The sequence below is a fragment of the Elgaria multicarinata genome, chromosome 6 (assembly GCF_023053635.1).
Source record: "Elgaria multicarinata webbii isolate HBS135686 ecotype San Diego chromosome 6, rElgMul1.1.pri, whole genome shotgun sequence".
Taxonomy (NCBI): Eukaryota; Metazoa; Chordata; class Lepidosauria; order Squamata; family Anguidae; genus Elgaria; species Elgaria multicarinata.
The window spans coordinates 3,711,047-3,733,143 of NC_086176.1; the positions used below are offsets into that span (position 1 = coordinate 3,711,047).

The window sequence follows — 22,097 nt, forward strand, 5'->3', positions numbered from 1 at the left end:
AACAGAATCCCAAAACTTCTGTGGCTTATTTATATGTTTTTGAGCATATTGGAGCCGACTTTTCTTGTGCTTTTGGGTCAGTAGTGGTGTACGTCTTGGACTTCTGGCATGGAAACCTTCTGTCTTTAGTATGCGCCTTAATGTGCTCGCTGAAACCTCAGTGCCTGTTGCCACCAAGTCTTGCTGCAGGTCTTTTGTAGTCACTTGAGGGTTTTTCTCAACCTGCCTTCTCAGAAATTTGGTTGCAGCCATTGACAGCTTCATTTTTCTGCCCCGTCCAGGTAGTGTACCCACTGTTCCTTTAACTTTGAACTTGCGAACTATGCTTCCAACGGTGTCTCTAGGAACATTCAGTGCCTTCGCTATCTTTTGGTATCCTGTTCTTTGTTTGTGAAGGGCAATGATCTCTTCTCTTAACTTTTAGGACCATTCTTATGACTTAGCCATATTTCTAACATGCTGTCAAACGTGACACTCAACGAACCCCTAGCCAGTTCAGGTGTTTCATGTGTTCCAGCTCAAGCACACCTGGTGCAACTAATGAAGCCCTTGATTAGTTGCATCAGGTGTGCTTGAGACAACACGTGTTTTGCATACTGTACAGTATGTGTGCTGTTGTGAGGGATTCTATTCAGTGGGTTGAATAATTTTGAGACTGGAGAAGTCATTATAAGTTGCATTTTCAGTTGAATTTGGGGAAACCACTTGAAGCATTCGTTGTGTTGAGCTATTTCAATTGCTTCTGTTTGATTTGTTCATTGCAAACAGCTGAAAGTCTGTAAATTTTGACAATAAACCTGATTTGCAATTGGGGTTGGATAATTTTGCTTGTAACTGTATGTTCAGTTTTAGAGCTGCACAGTAGATAAGTATTTTATGGGTAAAGTGGAAGAAAATTACTTGCTAAGTTGTTTTTAGTTGAGCAACAAATTAAGTTTTGGGCAAGATTTCTCATTCAACTGTTTTATCAAAACTATTTATGAACAAAGCCTAGAAATAACATGAAACGTTTCGCTTTTATAACTCAAGTAGCTGCAGAGGTTAGAGAATTTATTTCTTGAAGTAGTCAGTTTATTTATTAATTACATCATACTTTAAAACCATTTAAAATCTTTAAGCGGTTCATATTAAAATGTATCATAATAATAATAATAATAATAATAATAATAATAATAATTAAAAAATAACATTTAAAGAAAACATTACAACAATAACAGAGTCACTCACTGTTCAGGGAAAACCTGTGTGAATAGATGTGTTTTCAAAAGGCATTTAAAACGTGCTGCCGTTTCTGCCTCTCAGGTTACATATGGGAGAGTGTTCCAAAAGGTGGGTGCCACCACTGAGAGGGGCCACTAATGTATCACTACCTGGTAATATTCCATTAGCCAGTAAGGCCTTGTCATATCTCATGGGTTGAATAGTTGTAAATTGTTATATATAGCCAGCCAGAATCTGGCTTCCTGTCACTTAAGCCCATTATCCTGTGTCCTGCAATCTGGGATAATTGCGAATAGATCCTGTCCCTCTACTGTGTGACAACCTTTCAACCAAATAGCTTTGGAAAGCCCACAAGAAGGGTATGAAGGCAAAACAGCCCTCCCCCATTCTGTGTTGCCATGGAAGTGAAATGGAGTTTACATTACCTATCATAACTAATCACTGGTGATACACCTATTCTCATGTGTTTGTTTAATTCCCTTTTAAAGCCATTTGAGTAAGTGTTCATTATTTTATCTTACGTCAAAAAATTCTGTAAATGTTTAGGGCAAATTCTCTTCTGACTGTTAACTCTGGAATAGTATGTAATTGCAGGACCATGGAAATCCATATTTGTAATTTTACATGTATTTGTACTCTGTCTATGGGTGCCCTTGTGAGAATGTGTGGGTGTGCTATTAACAAGTGGTTTTGATAAGGTTCCTTTAGAAATTTTAGAAGGGCAGCATGTTCCTTTCTATTCTAAAATCTTCTTTTGGATTAATTCTGACAGATCATAGTAAGTGGCATAGCTAACTCTCCAGATGACATCCAAAATTATGCTTCCTGTACACTTCTTGGTGCTAGTTTGAAAGACTTCCAGGGATGCGGAAGCAAGCAGGAAAGAATTTGTCATGGACCTATTGATGCTTGTATGAGATGGTTGCTTGAGAATGAATTCATCCTGATTTCAGTCTCCAATGTGGGGAAAGGTAAAATACTCAATTGCATTTGGTTTGCATGTTTTCTCTTTAACTTGTATTGAAGCAATCGTAATTCCTGATTCATAGTGCCATCCTATACATGTCTCAGAAGTAAGTCCCACTGAATTGAATGGGACTTACTTCTAACTAAGTAGAAAGAGTAGCCTGAGTCATTCTCACTGTTGACGCTGCTGAGCACTACTCCCTAACAGGTACTCTTCTCACTCAACTAATAGGCAGCAAACTATAACAAAATTCCTGGATGGCTGGACAATGGATGATTACATCCCTCCCCCCCCCATTTTCTCTCCCTTTTTCTTATTTATTTATTTACTTTGAAATTTTAGTAAATTAATACTCTATTTCCTCCACACACACTCCTACATGCAGTACTCTAGGCATTCAGTAATTATAATAAATCAAGACAGAAAAATACACAATACATTATTCACATAAACCAGAGAGACCGATATGTTACAGGCATAGTGTTATGAAATTAAAACCAACATCTATATAAATAAAAATGAAAAAGACCGTTCGTTACTGTCGTTATATCTCTGAAAGTTCTTCACCGATTGCTTTGAAATTTTGACACAGCGTTGCGTTCGAATATGCGAGCGTTGTTATGTAACTATGTTCTCTATGGGGTCAAAGGTTTGTCTTAAAATCGAAGAAATAGGCCTCCTCAAAACCAGTCCTGCTGATCATTGTGACATCACCAACCAGTAGGCCAATCCGCTGCCTCTGCCTCCTCTCCTATTTGCATGTACTCTCGCAATTGGCTGAGTGAATATAGATGTCACACCTGTGGCAGTTACACGTTCTGAAGAAAGGTAACTGCCAGGAGTTTCCAGTAACCTCCTCACCGTAAAAACATGCTTTTATATCTCCGAAAGTTCTTCACCGATTGCTTTGAAATTTTGACACAGCGTTGCGTTCGAATACGCGAGCGTTGTTATGTAACTATGTTCTCTATGGGGTCAAAGGTTTGTCTTAAAATCGAAGAAATAGGCCTCCTCAAAACCAGTCCTGCTGATCATTGTGACATCACCAACCAGTAGGCCAATCTGCTGCCTCTGCCTCCTCTCCTATTTGCATGTACTCTCGCAAATGACTGAGTGAATATAGATGTCACACCTGTGACAGTTACACATTCAGAAGAAAGGTAACTGCCATGAGTTTCCAGTAACCTCCTCACCGTAAAAAAAAACTTTTTTAAAAACCAAAACAAACTGCTTTACTTCATCCAAATAATGCCTCGCAGAAGATCACACTTAGGTCGTCGTACTCGTGGAGCGGAAGCACCGCGACGAGAAATTGCAAATCAGACTGAGGAAGAACGGGCTTCAGCAAATGAGAAAAAAAGAAAAAAAATGGCTCAAATACGCGCCAAGGAATCAACCAAGCAACGTTCAGCCAGACTTGAGGATGCACGGTTGCGAGCATGGCAATCGCGTACTACAGCTACAGATCTGCTTTGTTCTCAACAGAATGAACGCGAAAGGCTGAGAGGGGCTGAAAGATGTCAACGAGAAACAGCACATCAGCCTCAAACACGACTCCGTGGTAAACAATCACACAATTACAATCGCCTTGCATTCCGGTACAACCCAGCTGATGATTATAGTTTGAGGCGGCATGTTCTCATCGGCACTATGACTGAAGTGTGTCCTTATTGCAAGGCTCTTAAATTTAATGGAGAAACAAAAGGAATGTGTTGTGCTGCTGGAAAAATTAAACTGCCTCAACTTGGAGAACCACCAGAGACATTACAAACTTTGCTTGCCGGATATACCGCAGAATCAAAGCATTTCCTATCTAACATCAGGAAATACAACTCATGCTTCCAAATGACGTCGTTCGGCGCAGAAATCATCACAGCTCCATTTATGCCAACTTTCAAAGTCAAAGGACAAATTTATCATAAAGCCGGCTCCTTCCTTCCGTTTCAAGATAGTCAACATAAATTCCTACAAATGTATTTCATTGGTGATGGCAATGATGAATTGAATGCACGCTGTGGAATTTATACCGGCATAAAAAGGTCCGTTGTTTGAAAACTGCAACAGCTACTTCACGAAAAAAACAATTTAGTACATTTGTTCAAAACAGCAATTGACATGATGCCATCTGATACACACAAGATTGTTATTCATGCTGACAAAACGCCTGCTGGAGAACATGTGCGAAGATTCAATGCTCCAACTATAGACGAAGTGGCAATTGTTATAGTCGGAGATCAATCTTGACAGGACCTTTCAAAGGTGAAGATGTCCTCATTCCTCGCATTCCTATGATTCCAACAGATATGCCATTTCAATTTAAGAGATTGCAATTCCCAATTCGATTGGCGTTTGCAATCACCATCAACAAAGCTCAGGGCCAATCTTTAGAATTGTGCGGTTTACATCTAGACACAGATTGCTTCTCACATGGACAATTATATGTTGCATGTTCTAGAGTCAGCAAACCAGACAATCTCTATATCTACACAGACAGTGGAACAACTAAAAATATTGTATATCCACAAGCATTGTGAAATTAAACATATTAGAAACATCCAGTTTGTCTTTTCTTTCTTTTCAATTTAACCAGACTAAGCCACAGCAACACGTGGCAGGGTACAGCTAGTACATAATAAATACCAATCCATAGCGAATGCATCTGGTTTCCTACTTCCTTTTCCCACTTGTAACTTTTTTGTTAATTTTTCTGATAAGGCAATCTTCCAAACCCGAGTCCAGCAGACATCCAATGAAACTCCTCTTAGGTATTTCCAAAATTGAGCAATGGCCAGTCTGGCTGCCACCAACAAAAATCCAGCCAATGGCTTAAAGGAGCAGTTTTTGTTGTTTCCCAAAAATAGTCCTAAATGTGCTAACTCCAGTGTTCCCTCTAACTGCTGTACAAGTATCTCATCAATTTCACCAAAGTCTTCAGTCCAAAACTTTGCCACTTTTACACAGGACCACCACATATGCTGGGTGGAACCTGGCTCCTTACATCCCCTCCAGCACAATCTTGACAATTCCTGGTGGATGTGTGCTAACCAAACAGGGGTCCTGTACCATTTTTGAAGAACCTTCAATGCTTGTTCCGTCATATTAATAGATACTAATTTAAATGGGAATTTTTCTAGCATTGAATTCCATAATGCATCCTCTATTTATATTTCTCAATACAGTTCCCATGTTTGTTTTAAACTGTTGGTTGAACCCATGTCTAAATCAGTTCGCACTCTGTAAATATGTGACACCAGGCCTTTCTCCCCCTTGCCTAAAAGTTTAAGTATGGATTCAAATGGTGTTAAATTTCTCAAGGCCTGTTCTTTAATAACCTCTCTCCTAATCATAGAATCATAGAATAGTAGAGCTGGAAGGGATCTACAAGGCCATTGAGTCCAACCCCCTGCTCAATGCAGGAATCCACCCTAAAGCATCCCTGACAGATGGCTGTCCAGCTGCCTCTTGAAGGCCTCTAGTGTGGGAGAACCCACAACCTCCCAAGGTAACTGGTTCCATTGTTGTACTGCTCTAACAGTCAATCTGGCTTCCTGTAACTTGAGCCCGTTATTCCGTGTCCTGCACTCTGGAATGATCGATAAGAGATCCTGGCCCTCCTCTGTGTGACAACCTTTTAAGTATTTGAAGAGTGCTATCATGTCTCCCCTCAATCTTTTCTTCTCCAGGCTAAGCATGCCCAGTTCTTTCAGTCTTTCTTCATAGAGCTTTGTTTCCAGACCCCTGATCATCCTGGTTGCCCTCCTCTGAACACGCTCCAGCTTGTCTGTGTCCTTCTTGAATTGTGGAGCTAAGAATGACGCAATACTCTAGATTAGGCCTAACCAGGGCCGAATAGAGAGGAACCAGTACCTCACGCGATTTGGAAGCTATACTTCTTTTAATGCAGCCCAAAATAGCATTTGCCTTTTTTGCAGCCATATCGCACTGTTGGCTCATATTCAGCTTGTGATCTACAACAATTCCAAAATCCTTCTCATTTGTAGTATTGCTGAGCCAAGTATCCCCCATCTTGTAACTGTGCCTTTGGTTTCTATTTCCTAGATGTAGAACTTGGCATTTATCCCTATTAAATTTCATTCTGTTATTTTCAGCCCAGCACTCCAGCCTATCAAGATCACTTTGGAGTTTGTTTCTGTCTTCCTGGGTGTTAGTTATCCCACCCAATTTTGTGTCAACTGCAAATCTGATAAGCGTTCCCTGTACCTCCTCATCCAAATCATTAATACAAATGTTGAAGAGCACTGGGCCCAGGACTGAGCCCTGCATACCTACTTGATACTATGCTTTCTATGTTATTCCAGCTTCCTTCAGGTGAATCCTCCAAAACTCCCTGGGAAAGGGCTGAGCGTTCAGGTAAAATTATATCTATCTGTAGAGCCTCTTTTGTTTAAGGACCATTGTATCCATTGGGCAATCTTTGTTATGGAAAGCCAGATGACAATATAAGGGCATCATAGGGGATATCATTGGAAGTCCCTACACCAATCATTCAACTCGACATTGAGATCTCCCATAAGGGATAGAAGCTGGAATCGATCCTCAGCATGGTTGATACCATCCAACCAACAACAGGAGTTTCGACGATCATACCACGACACCGATTGCAATAACGAAACTCGATCACGATCCTCAGCACCTCATAGATGTCCTTCAGCCACACTATCGAAGTCACCAGATCAACCACCACGGGGAATTTCACTGACAGGGACAGCTTCACTTCGATGTTGACAGAACCAGCCAGCTATAGCATCAGTAGCACCATCCTTTGACAATCGCCCACTTCCACTCCCGCCATCCACTCATAACAGGGATGACGTCGACCGCGTCTCTTTATCCTCAAACTCAGTGGAAGACTACAAATCTGACGCAACATCGATATAGTCCATCCAACCGTCTATTCCTTCACCTACTGATGTAGTAGAAACTCCAGAAGGATCCTCACCCTCTCAGGATACCTTCCATTTTACAGACCAGATTTTATGAATGGCTCAATCATTGGGAATCCAAACTCACCAACCTATCGAAAGGATTGAAGACCCCATCTTTGATGCAATCTATACTGAGGCTACAGCCCCGGTATCTATCCCTTTCCTTCCCACATTGCTGCAAACAGCTAAGCTCTCATGGAAAACACCCGCCACCATGGCACCCACGTCAAGAAAATTGGAATCTCTCTATCGCATCCAAGACAAAGACGTAGGTTTCCTGTTTACTCACCCTAAGCCGAATTCTATTATAGTAGAATCCTCCCAGGGAAAATCCCATAGAGCACACGTCTCCCCAGCAGACAAAGAGGGAAGACGCATAGATATGATGGGCCGCAGAATTTATTCTTCGGCAGCATTAGGATTCAAAGTCGCCAATTACCAAGCCACGATGGCTTGCTATCAACTTTTTCTTTGGGAGAAAATTGGCTCTCTTTGCGATTAACTTACCGACGAAAAAAGAGAACTCGCCCATGTTTTCCAGGACGAAGCTATCCGCCTTTCAAAATTACAAATTAGAACTACTCGACATCAAGTCGACTGCGACACCAAAGCTATGGTAGCAGCAATAGCCGTCCGCCGCCATGCCTGGCTCCGATCAGCTTCCATAACACCAGAAGCCAGAGCCCATATCGAAGACCTCCCTTTCGATGGCGAGGGCCTATTCAATACAAGCACTGACGACACTATGGACTCGATACAGAAAGCAAGAGCAACAGCAAAAAAGATGGCTGTTAATCAGTATCAACCCAAGTCCTTCAAGAACAAAGTTGGAATAGATCCTTTCCTCAAAACAGACAATATTCCAACAGATACCAGCGCTCCCAACCGCTACAATGCCAGAAAAAGCAGACAACTTTTTCCAGATATACACAGCCTCGCGGCAAACCAGATGCCGCCTCCAAACGTAGACTTTGACTACGAGTTCCCCACCAACCTATCCAGCTTATTATTCGACTTTGACCATCGACTGAAACCTTTTCTTCCCAATTGGGAAGATATAACATCAGACAAATGGGTGATCAACATCGTTCGAGACGGTTATCTCATAGAATTCCAAACACTTCTTCCCTTCGGTACCGTAAGAAGAACAACCCCTTCTCAAACTCTAGCAGAAGAAATAACCACCCTCTTAAAAAAGGGGGCAATCACAAGAGTAAACCCCACCACCCACAACAGCTTCCTCTCGAGGTATTTTACGGTACCGAAGGCAGACGGAGGTCCCCGTCCCATCTTAGATCTAAGACACCTCAACCGCTACATAAAAGTCAAAAAAATCTGCATGATCACTCTACCCACCATTCTACCTCTCCTGCATCAGCACATGTGGTTTGCATCCATCAATTTAAGGGACGCATACTTTCACCTAACGATTCACTCAATACACCGTCACTTTCTCCGATTCTTAGTCGGATCAGAGATGTTCCAATTCCATGTCCTTCCCTTTGGTCTGGCGACAGCCCCACGGGTTTTCACGAAAGTGTTGTGGTCATCTGTGCCCACCTCAGGAAGAGAGATATAGAAATCTACCCCTATCTCGACGATTGCATTATAGCAGCTCCTACTCGTCCCGTTCTCCTCGACACACTGAAAGAGGTAATACAAACAGTGAAAGCCTTGGGTCTCTACGTCAACTTGAAGAAATCTCAACTCATCCCGACCCAGAGAATATAATTCATAGGAGCAATCCTCGACTCCACCACTGCCAGAGCGTATCTCCCCCCCAACAGGGCAGACGCGCTAATTGCACTAGCACGGCAACTATCAAAAAACAAACCCACCACGGCATTCCAGGTTCAATGCCTACTCGGACACATGGCAGCAACAGTGTCTGTGGTTCAGTGGGCCAGACTCCAAATGAGGACCCTACAAAATTGGTTCATCCAGTCATTCCCAGTTATAAGGAATGCCAAGAGATTTCGCCTAAAAATCCCATCAACAGTGTGAGCCTCCCTGTCCTGATGGCAAGACAGGGACAACCTCATCTTCGGAATGCCCTTCACACAGTTACCACCTACACGCACCTTCACGACAGACGCATTGATGCTCGGTTGGGGAGCCCACTGTGCACATCTCCAAACACAAGGGATATGGAACAAGATCGAATGCAAAAATCATATCAACCTTCTGGAGATGATAGCCGTACAAAAGGCCCTAATTGCCTTCGAAGATCTACTTATAGACAACCGTGTACAGTTCCTCACCGACAATACCGCAGTCCTATGGCACTTGAACAAGGAAGGGGGTACCCATTCCTCTGCTCTAGTCAGGAAAACAATACAAATCCTAGACTGGTGCGTTCCACGCCAAATCCACATAACAGCAATTAACATTCCAGGACATGACAACATCCTAGCCGATGCTCTCAGCAGGAAAATAGCGGTCTCACACGAGTGGGAAATGGAACCATCCGTCCTAACACAGATCTTCCAAATATGGGGAACACCATCCATAGACCTGTTTGCCACACCTCACAATACAGTCTTACGCCTATACTGTTCCAGAGGCGGCATTCCAAAGGGGACGCCTTCCAAATAACTTGGAGTCACCTTCCGTTCTATGCATTTCCTCCGCTACCACTAATACCACGGACTCTCCACAAGATAAAGAGGGATTGAGCCGAAGGGATACTAATAACTCCATGGTGGCCCAGACAGGCTTGGTTCGCACCTCTCCTCAATCTAGCGAACGGTCACTTCATGCACCTGCCAACCTCCATACCGCTTCTAACCTGACACGGAAGGAAGACTCGCCACCCCGACCTACAGTCGCTAAGACTCACTGCAAGGAGGATTCTACAAGACAGACATGTCTACCAGCAGACATTACACTAGTCTTGGAAGCGGCCAGGAAACCATCCACAAGACGATCCTATGCAGCCAAATGGAACAGTTTCCTCCGCTTTGCTTCTGAACGTCAATTAGACCCACATGACAACTCAATTGTGGGAGTTCTGGCATTCCTTAATCATCTCTTCCAAAAGGGACTTCGATTGACTTCGCTTAAAGTCTACTTAGCTGCAATTTCAGCAAATAAGACCACAATTGACGGCTATTCAGTGTTCTAACACCCACTCGTATGTCAATTCCTAAGGGGAGTAAACAATCTAGCTCCATCTATAAGAGACTATACCCCACAGTGGAGTTTATCCGTAGTGCTCAAAGCTCTCCTCGACAAACCCTTTGAGCCTTTAGCCACCGCTGATCTAAGGCTCCTTACATGGAAAGTAGCCTTCTTGGTAGCCATAGCAATAGCATGAAGAGCTAGTGAACTCGCAGCCCTTCGCATCGATACGCCCTTCCTCATATTCCATAACGACAAGGTAGTCCTCTGCACAGACCCTGCTTTCCGCCCAAAGGTGGTGTCGGAATTCCATATAAATCAGGATATCATCCTGCCTACTTTCTTCCCATCGCCAACTACGCCTTTGGAGAAGACACTACACACGCTTGACGTCCGTAGGGCCCTAGCCTTCTACAAGGAGCACACAGCTCCGTATCGAAAGACTCAACTTTTCATCTGCTACAGAGGCCCTAAAAAAGGACAACCTGTATCAACCCAAAGACTTGCCGCCTGGGTGGTACACACTATCAAACTAGCGTATCAACTTCAGAACCTCGACTTATCGCAATCAATAAAGGCACATTGGACCAGAGGAATGTCTGCGTCTGCTGCCTTTTCCAGAGGAATTTCTATCCCAGAAATCTGCCGGGCAGCCACATGGTCAAAACCGGCTACATTAGTCACCTACTACAGACTTGATACCAGAGCCAGGAGTGACGCCAACTTCGGCAGAGCCGTCCTTTCTGCCATCTTCCAGTGACTACAGCCGACACCGACCCACCTCCGGTAAGTCAGCTTGTTAATCTCCCATATGTGTGATGCACAGAGACCACGAAGGAGAAAGACAAGTTGCTTACCTGTAACCGTAGTTCTCCGAGTGGTCATCTGTGCATTCACACAACCCCCCCACTGTCTCCTCTTCGGTGTCGATATAGTTCCGCATCGATAGAGATACTATGTCCCAGAAACTGGGACCAGCAAGACGGTCTCAGCAACTGAGGAGGTGGGCGGGAACCCACCATCGTACATGCGCATACGACGGTGGGGGAGGGGTTCCCGCCCAAATTAAACGTTCTCAGCTTTAGAAGTTCCGATTGTTAGCTCCCCGCAGGTGCAGAGCCCATATGTGTGAATGCACAGATGACCACTCGGAGAACTACGGTTACAGGTAAGCAACCTGTCTTTCTCTTAAATTCATTTTTAATATATAAAAATGAATCCACTGTCTCTGATGGTAACATAATTCTCTCAACCTGTACCCACTGATTATTATCCTCAGTCGATAACCAAGAGAGGAGATGGCGTAACTGATATGATTCATGATATAATATTAAATTAGGAATACACCATCCTCCTACAAAAAGAACAAAAGAAATACATGAAGGCAAATACGACTTGATAGGTATAACTGAAACTTGCTGGGATGACTCCCATGACTGGAGTATAGCATTTGAAGAATATAACTTGTTCAAAAAGGACAGAAGAAATAGAAAAGGAGGCGGAGTTGCACTATATGTTAAAAATACCTATCCTTGCACAGAAATACAGGTGGATGAGGCTGGGAGCCCCATCGAGAGCATCTGGATTAAAATAAATGGGGCAAGGAATAAAAAGAACATGATAATCGGAGTCTACTACCAACAACCCAATCAAGGAGAAGACGAGGATGAAACTTTTGAGAAACAAATTGCCAGTGTTTCAAGGAAGTGTGATGTAGTAGTGATGGGGGACTTCAATTACCCTGATATCTGTTGGGAGACAAATATTGCCAAAAGTGTCCCTTCCAAGAAATTCCTGACATGTGTGGGTGATAACTTTCTCCTACAGAAAGTGGAGGAAGGAACTCGAAGATCGGCAATCCTTGACTTGATATTGACCAATAGGGATGACTTAGTGGATAAAACGGCAGTTACGGGAACTCTGGGGGGAAAGTGACCACATCATACTTGAATTCTTGATTATAAAGGAAGCAAAAGTGGAATATAGCCATACACGTACTCTGGATTTTAGGAAAGCTGATTTTAATAAACTCAGAACTATGATAAGTAAGGTCCCATGGCAAGTGAGCCTAATGAGAAAAGGAGTCCAAGATGGGTGGGAGTATTTAAAAAAGGAAATTTTAAATGCACAATTAAAACAATTCCAACAAGGAGAAAAGATAGAAGACAGCAGAACAAACCAATGTGGCTCCACAAAAAGCTTAGAGATGACCTGAAAACAAAAAAGGATACATATAGGAAGTGGAAGGAAGGCCAGGCCACAAAAGAAGAGTACAGACAGGTGGCACAGAAGTGCCGAAATGGCGTCAGGAAGGCTAAAGCTCAGAATGAGCTGAGATTAGCAAGGGATGCTAAAAGCAATAAAAAGGCTTTCTTCAGATACGTGAGTAGTAAAAGACAGGAAAGAAATGGTGGTTCAACTGCTTAATGAGGATGGCAAATTGATAACAGATGACAAAGAAAAGGCTGAAGTGCTCAATTTCTACTTTGCCTCAGTCTTCCCCCAAAAGCTTGTTTATGACCTCCCTGGTAAAAATGCAGCACAAGTTCAGGGGGCAGAACTGCGGTCTGAGATTGATAAAGAAATGGTCAAAGAACACCTAATTTCCTTGAATGAGTTCAGATCTCCAGGGCCCAATGAACTGCATCCTAGAGTAATGAAGGAGCTAGCAGAAGAACTCTCAGAACCTTTGTCTATTATCTTTGCAAAATCATGGAAGACGGGTGAGGTGCCGGACGACTGGTGGAGAGCTAACATCCCTATATTCAAAAAGGGCAAAAAGTAGGAACCTGGGAACTACAGACCAGTCAGTCTGACATCCATCCCTGGGAAAATTTTGGAGCAGATTATAAAAGTCTGTCTGTAAGCACCTTGAAAACAATGCAGTGATTTTACTAGAAGCCAACATGGATTTGTCAGGAACAAGTCCTGTCAGACTAATTTGATTGATTGATTGATTGATTATTACATTTCTATACCGCCCAATAGCCGGAGCTCTCTGGGCGGTTCACAAAATCTCATTTTTGATCGGGTAACCTCCTTTGTGGACTGTGGGAATGCTGTGGATGTAATATATCTTGACTTCAGCAAAGCTTTTGACATAGTGCCCCACGATATTCTGATTAACAAACTAGCTAAAAGTGGGCTAGATGGAACAACTATTAGGGGCCTTGCTAGACCTGTTTGATAATCCGGAGGAGAGGAGGGGAGATCTCGCATTAGGAATAACGTGAGATCTCGCCCTTATTCAGACGGGAGCCGCGACGAGCTCTGGAGGAGAGCAGTTGCGGCCGCCATTTTTTTATTTTTAAAGAGGTAGCAGCAGCGCAGGAGCCAGGACAGGTTAGTAGGGTTTTTTGTTTTGTTTTTTTAGTCTCCTTCTCCTCTCCCCGGCCCGTTCTCCTTCCCCCCCACCCCCCTGTGATGTCCAGTCCCCCAGCCCATTCTTCTGCCCCGCCCCCCCCGCGATGCCCAATCCTCTGGCCCGTTCTCCTTCCCCCCACCCCCTCCGCGATGTCCAGTCCCCGAGCGCGTTCTCCTTCCCCCTGCCCCCCCCGCGATGTCCAGTCCCCCCTGGCCTGTTCTCCTTCCCCCCACGATGTCCAGTCCCCCAGCCTGTTCTTCCCCCCATACGATGTCCAGTCCCCCGGCCCATTCTCCTTCCCCCCACGATGTCCAGTCCCCCGGCCCGTTCTTCTTCCCCCCACCCCCTCCGCGATGTCCAGTCCCCCAGCCTGTTCTTCTCCCCCACGCCCCCGTGATGTCCAGTCCCCCGGCCCGTTCTCCTTCCCCCTCCCCCCCTGCGATGTCCAGTCCCCGGGCCCATTCTCCTTCCCCTTCACCCCTCCGTAATGTCCAGTCCCCCACCCGCAATTCCCCCCAGATGTCCCTGGCCTCCGTTTCCCACCCACCCATGTCCCCAGCCTGTGTTGGCCTCTGCCGCCGAATCCCCGGCCTGTGATGGCCGGCACTGCCATGTCCCCCGGCCGGGCACTCGGCAGCGGAGGCCAACACAGGCTGGGGACATGGGGTGTGTGGGCGGGAAACGGAGGCCGGGGACTCAGCGGCGTAAGTGTGGTAGCCGGGAAAAGCGGCAGACCGGTCCACATGCACGCGGTTCCAGCCTCAGCCCGACCTGAGGCTGGGACAACGGGAAGAACCGCACTACAGGCAGTTTTGGTTAGCATGGTGCCAGGGTGGCTTGAGCCCTGGCTGAGGCCGGGATCCCCTGTGTGTCATCTGGACGCACAAGGATGAGCACAGGCCTTGCACCGCGCTAACCCGTGGTCTAGTAAGGCCCTAGGTGGTTTCACAATTGGCTACAGAATTGGACTCAAAGAGTGCTTATCAACACTACCTTCTCAAACTGGGGGGAGGTAACGAGTGGGGTACCGCAGGGCTCAGTCCTGGGCCCAGTGCTCTTCAGCATTTTTATTAATGATTTGGACGAGGAGGTGCAGGGAATGCATATCAAATTTGCAGATGACACAAAATTGGATGGGATAGCTAATACCCTGGAAGACAGAAATAAACTTCAAAGTCATCTTGATAAGCTGGAGTGTTGGGCTAAAAACAACAGAATGAAATTTAATAGGGATAAATGCCAAGTTCTACATCTAGGAAATATAAACCAAATGCACAGTTACAAGATGGAGGATACTTGGCTCAGCAACACTACAAAAGAAAAGGATCTTGGAATTGTTGTAGATCACAAGCTGAATATGAGCCAACAGTACGATATGGCCGCAAGAAAGGCAAATGCTATTTTGGGATGCATTAATAGAAGTATAGCTTCCAAATCGCGTGAGGTACTGGTTCCTCTCTATTATTATTATTATTATTATTATTATTATTATTATTATTAGGCCCTGGTTAGGCGTCATCTAGAGTATTTCGACCAGTTCTGGCTACCACACTTCAAGAAGGACGCAGACAAGCTGGAGCGTGTTCAGAGGAGGGCAACCAGGATGATCAGGGGTCTGGAAACAAAGCCCTGTGAAGAGAGACTGAAAGAACTGGGCATGTTTAGCCTGGAGAAGAGAAGATTGAGGCGAGACATGATAGCACTCTTCAAATACTTAAAAGGTTGTCACACAGAGGGCCAGGATCTCTTCTCAATCATCCCAGAGTGCAGGACACGGAATAATGGGCTCAAGTTACAGGAAGTCAGATTCCGGCTGGACATCAGGAAAAACTTCCTGACTGTTAGAGCAGTACGACAATGGAACCAGTTACCTGGGGAGGTTGCGGGCTCTCCCACACTAGAGGCCTTCAAGAGGCAGCTGGACAAGCATCTGTCAATATATGCTGTAGGGTGGATTCCTGCATTGAGCAGGGAGTTGGACTCGATGGCCTTTTAGGCCCCTTCCAACTCTACTATTCTATGATTCTATACTTCAGATTGCCTGTATCTAAAAACTTCAGCTGTACATGGTTTCTGACTTTTAAATATAAATTGCTCCATTCTACTCTGTCAAAGTCACAGTGTTTTATATTGAAGTTCTAATGGTAATACATAAAACAAATACATTAACTTATGAAGGACTATCATCTTAATTATTGCTGTTCGACTAGAAAGTGAAAGATTAAGTTTCTGCCATTTCGTTATATCCTTCAAAATATTTTTCTATAGCTGCCCATAATTTCTTTAAATAGTTTTTGTGTGTTCCTAGGCATGTAGATGCCTAAGTAGCAGAAGCAATTGTTTCCTAATGGAATCCCTAGTTTTTGTGAAGCTTTTAATTGATCACCTGGACGAAAATTTAGTCATAAAAGATCCGATTTCTTAAAATGTACTGCTGTTTCCTTAAATTTATCTAATTCTATCTGTAGAGCCTAAATTGCATGCATTGGATTACTCAATGTGAGTAACATGTCATCAGCGTACAAACTAATCAAATGCTCTTTTACCCACTTTAATTCCACTTATTTGTGGGTGATCCTGTAGTCAATTTGTCAGAAATTCAATTATGAGGGTAAACAAAAGAGGTGACAATGGAAAACCTTGCTTAGTGCCGCTGTACATATTTATATTACGGGAGTCCAGTTTACTCACACGATTCTGTGCCTGGGATGGAGAATAGATAGCTTGGACTGCATTTAGAAACTTAGGGCCAAATTGGTAATTTCTCAGGGCATTTTTCAGAAAATTCCAATTGACATAATTGAAGGCTTTAAACAAGTCCAAGGCCAAAATTGCCATCTGGGATTTATGCTCCTTACAGAAGTGTATCAAACTAAATAATCTTCAAACACGATCTGCTATAAATTGTTTTGGTAGAAAACCATACTAGCTTCCCCACGTGACCTTTCAGCTTGTTTGTTAATACTAAAGTAAAAAAATGATAATCATTGTTTAACAATGAAATTGGTCTATAAGAGTCCATCTTCAATGGATGCTGGTTTTAATAATACAACAATTTTGGAGTGTGTCCAAGTCTCTGGGAGTGGGGCACCTTCCAAAATTCCATTAAAGATGGAATTAAAGACTGAAGGTGAGGGAGTAGTATTTTCTTGAAGTATTTATAAAATTCCCCGGTAAATCTATCTGTTCCTGGGGATTTATTTGACTTAAGGCAGGAGACTGTGTCCTCTGTCTCTTCCAGAGTAATGGGTCTATCAAGCCATGTCCTCCCTTTGTCCGCAAAAGGAGTCACTTGCGCTGTAACCTGATATTCCTCTATTAATTTTGGGTCACTGTCTAGGTTTGCATAGATTTGTTCAAAATATTCAGCAAATAGATTAACATTTTTTCTGGATCTAAATGCTTGATCCCATGGTTATCTTCAATTGCAATATTTCTATTTTTTGCCCTATGCTGTTTCAGTCTGTTTGCTAATAATCATGACCCTTAACCATCAAATTCGTAGAAACGCTGTCTGGTATACAGCATCCTCACCACAGTTTTATCTAGGGTCTGTAGTTCTGCTCGTTTTTTATCTAGTAGTCGCCTAATCCTAGTTGATCCTATGCTCCTATATTCCTCTGTTAAGGACCTAATTTCCCCCTCTAATAGTGAGGTCTGTGCTCTATTATTTTCTTCATTGTACTTAATTCTTTAATACAGAAACCCTGTATTTCAGTCTTCATAGTTTCCCATCTCAGGGTAGGGCTTATTGCGTCCATAGAGTTCTTCTTCGTGGTCTCTGCATCACACTATGGGCTCTGCGCTTGCACTGAGCCTTCGCTTCTGGAAAGGTTCTTGTAGCTGAGAAATGTTATTTTGGTGGGAACCCCTCCCCCACTGTCCAGTGTGCATGCTCCCGCACGTTCCCGCCTTCCCCTCAGTTCCTTTGCTACCGCCTTAGCAGGAGCTTCATCGAAAAGTTTCTCCTTGCTAATAAGCTTCGTAGCTGAGTGTTTTTTCTTGTTATTCCTTCTCCTTGTTATTCTATTATTCTCTTCTTCGTACTCTCTCTCTTATTTTCTTCTTTCTATATTATTCCTGTTATATATTTCTTTCTCTTTCTCTTTACACTTGTATGGCCCTTAAGGCACCATTCCGAAAGTGCGTCCACTGTGGCAGTAAGCTACCCGCAGCAGATGGGCATTCCCTTTGCCTCTTGTGTCTCGGAGAGGTCCACATAGTTGATACCTGCCACCATTGCCAGGCCTTTTCAAAACAGACAGAAGGCATAGATCTGACCATCTAAGCACCGAACTCTGGAAACAAACTTTCCAGTGTGTAGATAAGCCTACTGCCAAAAAACCTGCTATGGCCACCTCAACAGTATCGATACCGCAAGCCTCGACATCGACAGCTCCCTCAATGTCGACCACGCGTCTGGACCCATCGACAGGTGCCCGCTCCCTCACAATGTTGACAGCAAAAAAGATATCTAAAAAGACTCTCCTCCTGACTCCCAACCCCAAAACAAGAAGAAACAGCCATTGGCATCGTGGGTTTTGTTGGCAGTGCCACACTTGCCAGCAATAACAGAGAGTTCAAACCTGGTAGAACGCCCGGCCATTGAACTTCTCTCCACAACCTTGGAGGGTCAAATTAGAGAGCCCCCATCTCTGATGCACCTATCGCTACTGTCTCTGACTCCACAAAAGACTGTCGATATTGGAGCTCGAATCTGCCGGCCTTCCATTGAGCCCGTTTGCCCACAGCTCACTCCTCCTCGTCAACCTGTTGACAGAGATCTGCAGCCTGTCAGGATCTGTGCCGGTGCTGAGTATTCGCAGGACCCAGGTCTACGGTCAGGGACTGTTCTGCTGCAGAGTGCTGGCAGGACTCAGGCCCCTTGCCAGCAGCACTCCAGGGTGGGCTAATGTGGATCAGCTGGGAGCAGCTAGCTTAAGGACTATATAAGACCAGCATTTCTGCTCTAGCCTTTGCCTCAGCAACATGGTCTTCTGGATCTGCTGTAGCCTGCTCCTGGTTCCTGCCAGACCCTGCTGCACCTGGATCTTGGCTTTGGCCACATCCCTTGCCTTTGGCCCTATTGGAACCTTGCTTTTCTTGGACCCGGCTCATTGTTAGACCATGTCTCCTGCCTTTGGCCCCACTCAGACTCAGGTTTGCTTTTGGACTCTGACTCCTGCCTGTCCCTGGACTTTACCTTTGCCTCTGGCCCTGCTTGGACTGTGTGCTCTTGGACTCTGACTCCTTCTTGTTCCTGGACTTTTCCTTAGCCTCTGGCCCTGCTTGGAGTGGGAGCGCTGAACCTTGCTTCCTCCAGGACTGTTGCTTTTGCCCTGCCATATCTTGTTTGTGTTATTAAAGTAAGACCTTTCCAGATTACCTTGTGGGTGTGGAGCTCTGTTACACCTAACTCTTTCGGGTCCTGGTGGCCTAGCCTTAGATTCCTGCCACCCATACCTCAGATCATTACACAGCCTTGGTTTGATGCGTATCACTGGGAAAGACGTTCTCCAAGATCAACATTGAGACATCGCTCACCGTCAGTGTATAGGGAGCACTATGCCTGGCACTATCATAGATCTTATCACAGTCGATCAAGTTCACCTCCTCATGACTGGGACCAATACTCTGATTATCTGTACCCACCTTCTGCACGGGACTAACTTCCTAACTATAACAGAGAAAGATATCCCGACATCTATGTTGAGAGACAGAGGCCTCAACAGTACAGTCAAGTAACAACGCAGCAGGAGACCCATCTGCCTCCGTTACTGACCCGCTCAATGTCTTTGCCGATGCCTATGCAAACACATAAAGAAGGATACGCTGCCCTGACATCAAGACAGCCATCCCATACTTCAGCGGAAGACTATGACTCTAAGGCTTCCTCTGCATCGACATTACCTCCCTCATTACCCTCCGTGGATGAAACAGTGAGAACCAAGTAGCAAGCGCCACCATCTGAGGACATGGGATTCTTTGCTGAACAAATACTACACATGGCCAACGCTCTAGGAGTGGATACTCAGCAACAACAAGAACAAATTCAAGACTCCTTCTTTGACACTGTTTTTTCAGAAACATCGACACCAGTGGAAATGTCCACCCACCATTGGAATGTGCTCCCCAAGAGATTCTTCAAAACTGAATTTGGCCTTTGGGCTGAAAGAGGTTCCCCAGCTCACTTTTAGGATGAGCTTCTTTTCTCAACCCTCCCCAAACTTCCCCATAATCTTCCTTATCCTCTGTCCTAATCCTGGATCTATCCTGAAGTGTATTTAGAATGTTTTCCATGCAGTAGTTTAATTCTTTGTATCTCAAGTTAAAAGAAACAGGTACAAGTGTTGGGAATGACCTTTATCTGAGACCCCAGAGAGACCCTGCTAGTCGGAGTAGACAATATTGAGCTAGATGGACCAATGGCTGGACTTAGTATATGACCTGGCAGCTTCATATGTTTATATTGAATAATATCAAAATATGCTCATTCAAAACATACTCCAAACATTCCTGGAGGAGAAGGCTATCAATGGCTACTAGCCCTGATGGTGCTATGCTACCTCCAGCATCAGAGGCAGTTATACCTGTGTACACCAGTGGCTGGGAAACATGCATTGGAGGGGGGGGGGGGCGCTGCACTTATGTCCTGCTCATGAGTTTCCCATGGGCAGCTTGTTGACCACTGTGTGAACAGAACGCTGGATAGATGGGTCTTGGTTTGATCCAGCACAGTTCATCTTATGTTCCTATGTACTCTTTGCTTTGGTCTCAGTTCAGAAATTAGTCTATCATTGATCCTACCATCTCAGGTTCTTGATCTGTAAAGGTGAAAGGATTATTTTAAAATGTTTAGAGAAATGTGATACTTAAAGATAATTTCTAAAGGTGTAGCCATATTAATCTGTTGCAGCAACGCCATTATTGTTGTTATTATTATAATATTTATTTGTATCCCGCCTTTTGCCCAATGCTGGGCCTCAAGGTGGCCTTACAAAGTTTCAAACATACATTGGGGGAGGGGGAACCTATAAACGTTTAAAATACACAACAAAATTATAAGACATTAACATAGATGGAGGACCAGATTATTCTCCAAAGGCCTGCTGGAACAAAAAAGTTTTAGCCTGCTTCCGAAATCCCATCAAGGAGGGAGCCAGCCTAGCTTCCCTGGGAAGAACACCAACTAATAGTATTGTGGCTCAAAGCACTTTGTAAAAGAATAATAAAATATTTGTATTTCGCAAATCAACTTTGCAAATGAAGTAGAATATTTGAACTAACCTCTGGTGATATCTCCTTTTTATCTTGACAGAAATGTATTGTCCAACACATCTTGGCTCTGCTACCCTGTTTTCCTCCTTTTCTCCAACAGCAGCACTGGAAATTTTTGCTGATCTCCAGAGAGCAATGAAGAGTTTTGTCCTAGAGAATGATCTACATAGTCTTTATTTGGTAGGGTTTTTTGTGGTACATTCTGAAGCCCAAGGATAAGAGAAGTCCTTTCAGACACTATTGGCTCATAACAGATGCCAGCAGATTAAGTTTTAACATGTCTTTCACAAATGTATTTAACTATTAACTGGAAGTCAGTAAGACTTTTGCTGCTATAACCCATGCATGTATACTGTTTAACCTTGATTAAAGTTAATCGTAGTTTACACCAATGGAAGCTGGTGGCTCCGATTTTGGTGGGGCTGTGAATCCATTCTAGGTTTCAGTCAAAACCAGGCTGAACTCTAAAGGAGTTATCCAAAGTGCTGAATCCTAGGGGTAGCACCGTGGATAACTCCTTTGGAATTCTGGTTGGTACTGACTGAAACCTAGAATGGATTCACAGTCCCGCTGTAATGGAAGCCCTTGCCTCCACTGGTTTACGCTCTTAACCTCTGTTCTGTAATGCCAAATGCATAGAGAAACTAGGTTTTGATTTGCCCAGAGGGTTTCAGTTATGGGGTGGTGCAGAAATGTAATAAGTAAAACAAAATAAATGTAAAGCCCGGCCCTTCTGCCATGTCATCGTTTGGCTCGCTTGCTTTCCCAAAACAGTTCCGCATAGCTCTTCCTTGCTGGATCAAAGACAATTCTCTGCCATAGGTATTATTTTATACTACGTTATTGGCAGTTGTTTCTGAGGGGTAACTTTGAGCAGCTGTTGGCTTTGCTGTTTCTGCTGTATTTACCAGTCTCTGGAACTGGAGCCTCTCTCTTCCCCCTCCACCTTTAATTCTCTGTGCCCTCTTCCTCTGGCAGCAAAATCCAGAAATAGCTAGACCACATCACTAAACATACCCCACCTCCTCCATTTTTCCCACAAACCTGTTTTCTGCAGAAAGTAAAAGCATAAGAAGAGCCATGTTGAAATGAGATGACAGGTCCATCTAGTTCAGCTTTCTTTTCCCATAGTGGTGAACCAGCTGCCTGTGGGAAGTCCGCAAGTAGGACATAAGAGCGATAGCATCCTCCCACTTGTGTT

The 22,097-nt window shown here is 44.1% G+C and overlaps 1 protein-coding gene across 1 annotated transcript in view; it reads left to right on the forward strand.

Moving 5' to 3' along the window:
- Positions 1-22,097, forward strand: part of POLQ (DNA polymerase theta) — a 165,006-nt gene that overhangs the window by 46,234 nt on the left and 96,675 nt on the right. Inside the window, exons 11-12 of the mRNA XM_063128417.1 lie at positions 1,994-2,192; positions 20,937-21,076. Of these exons, the coding sequence (XP_062984487.1) occupies positions 1,994-2,192; positions 20,937-21,076 (339 nt within the window). The remainder of the gene's footprint in view (positions 1-1,993; positions 2,193-20,936; positions 21,077-22,097) is intronic.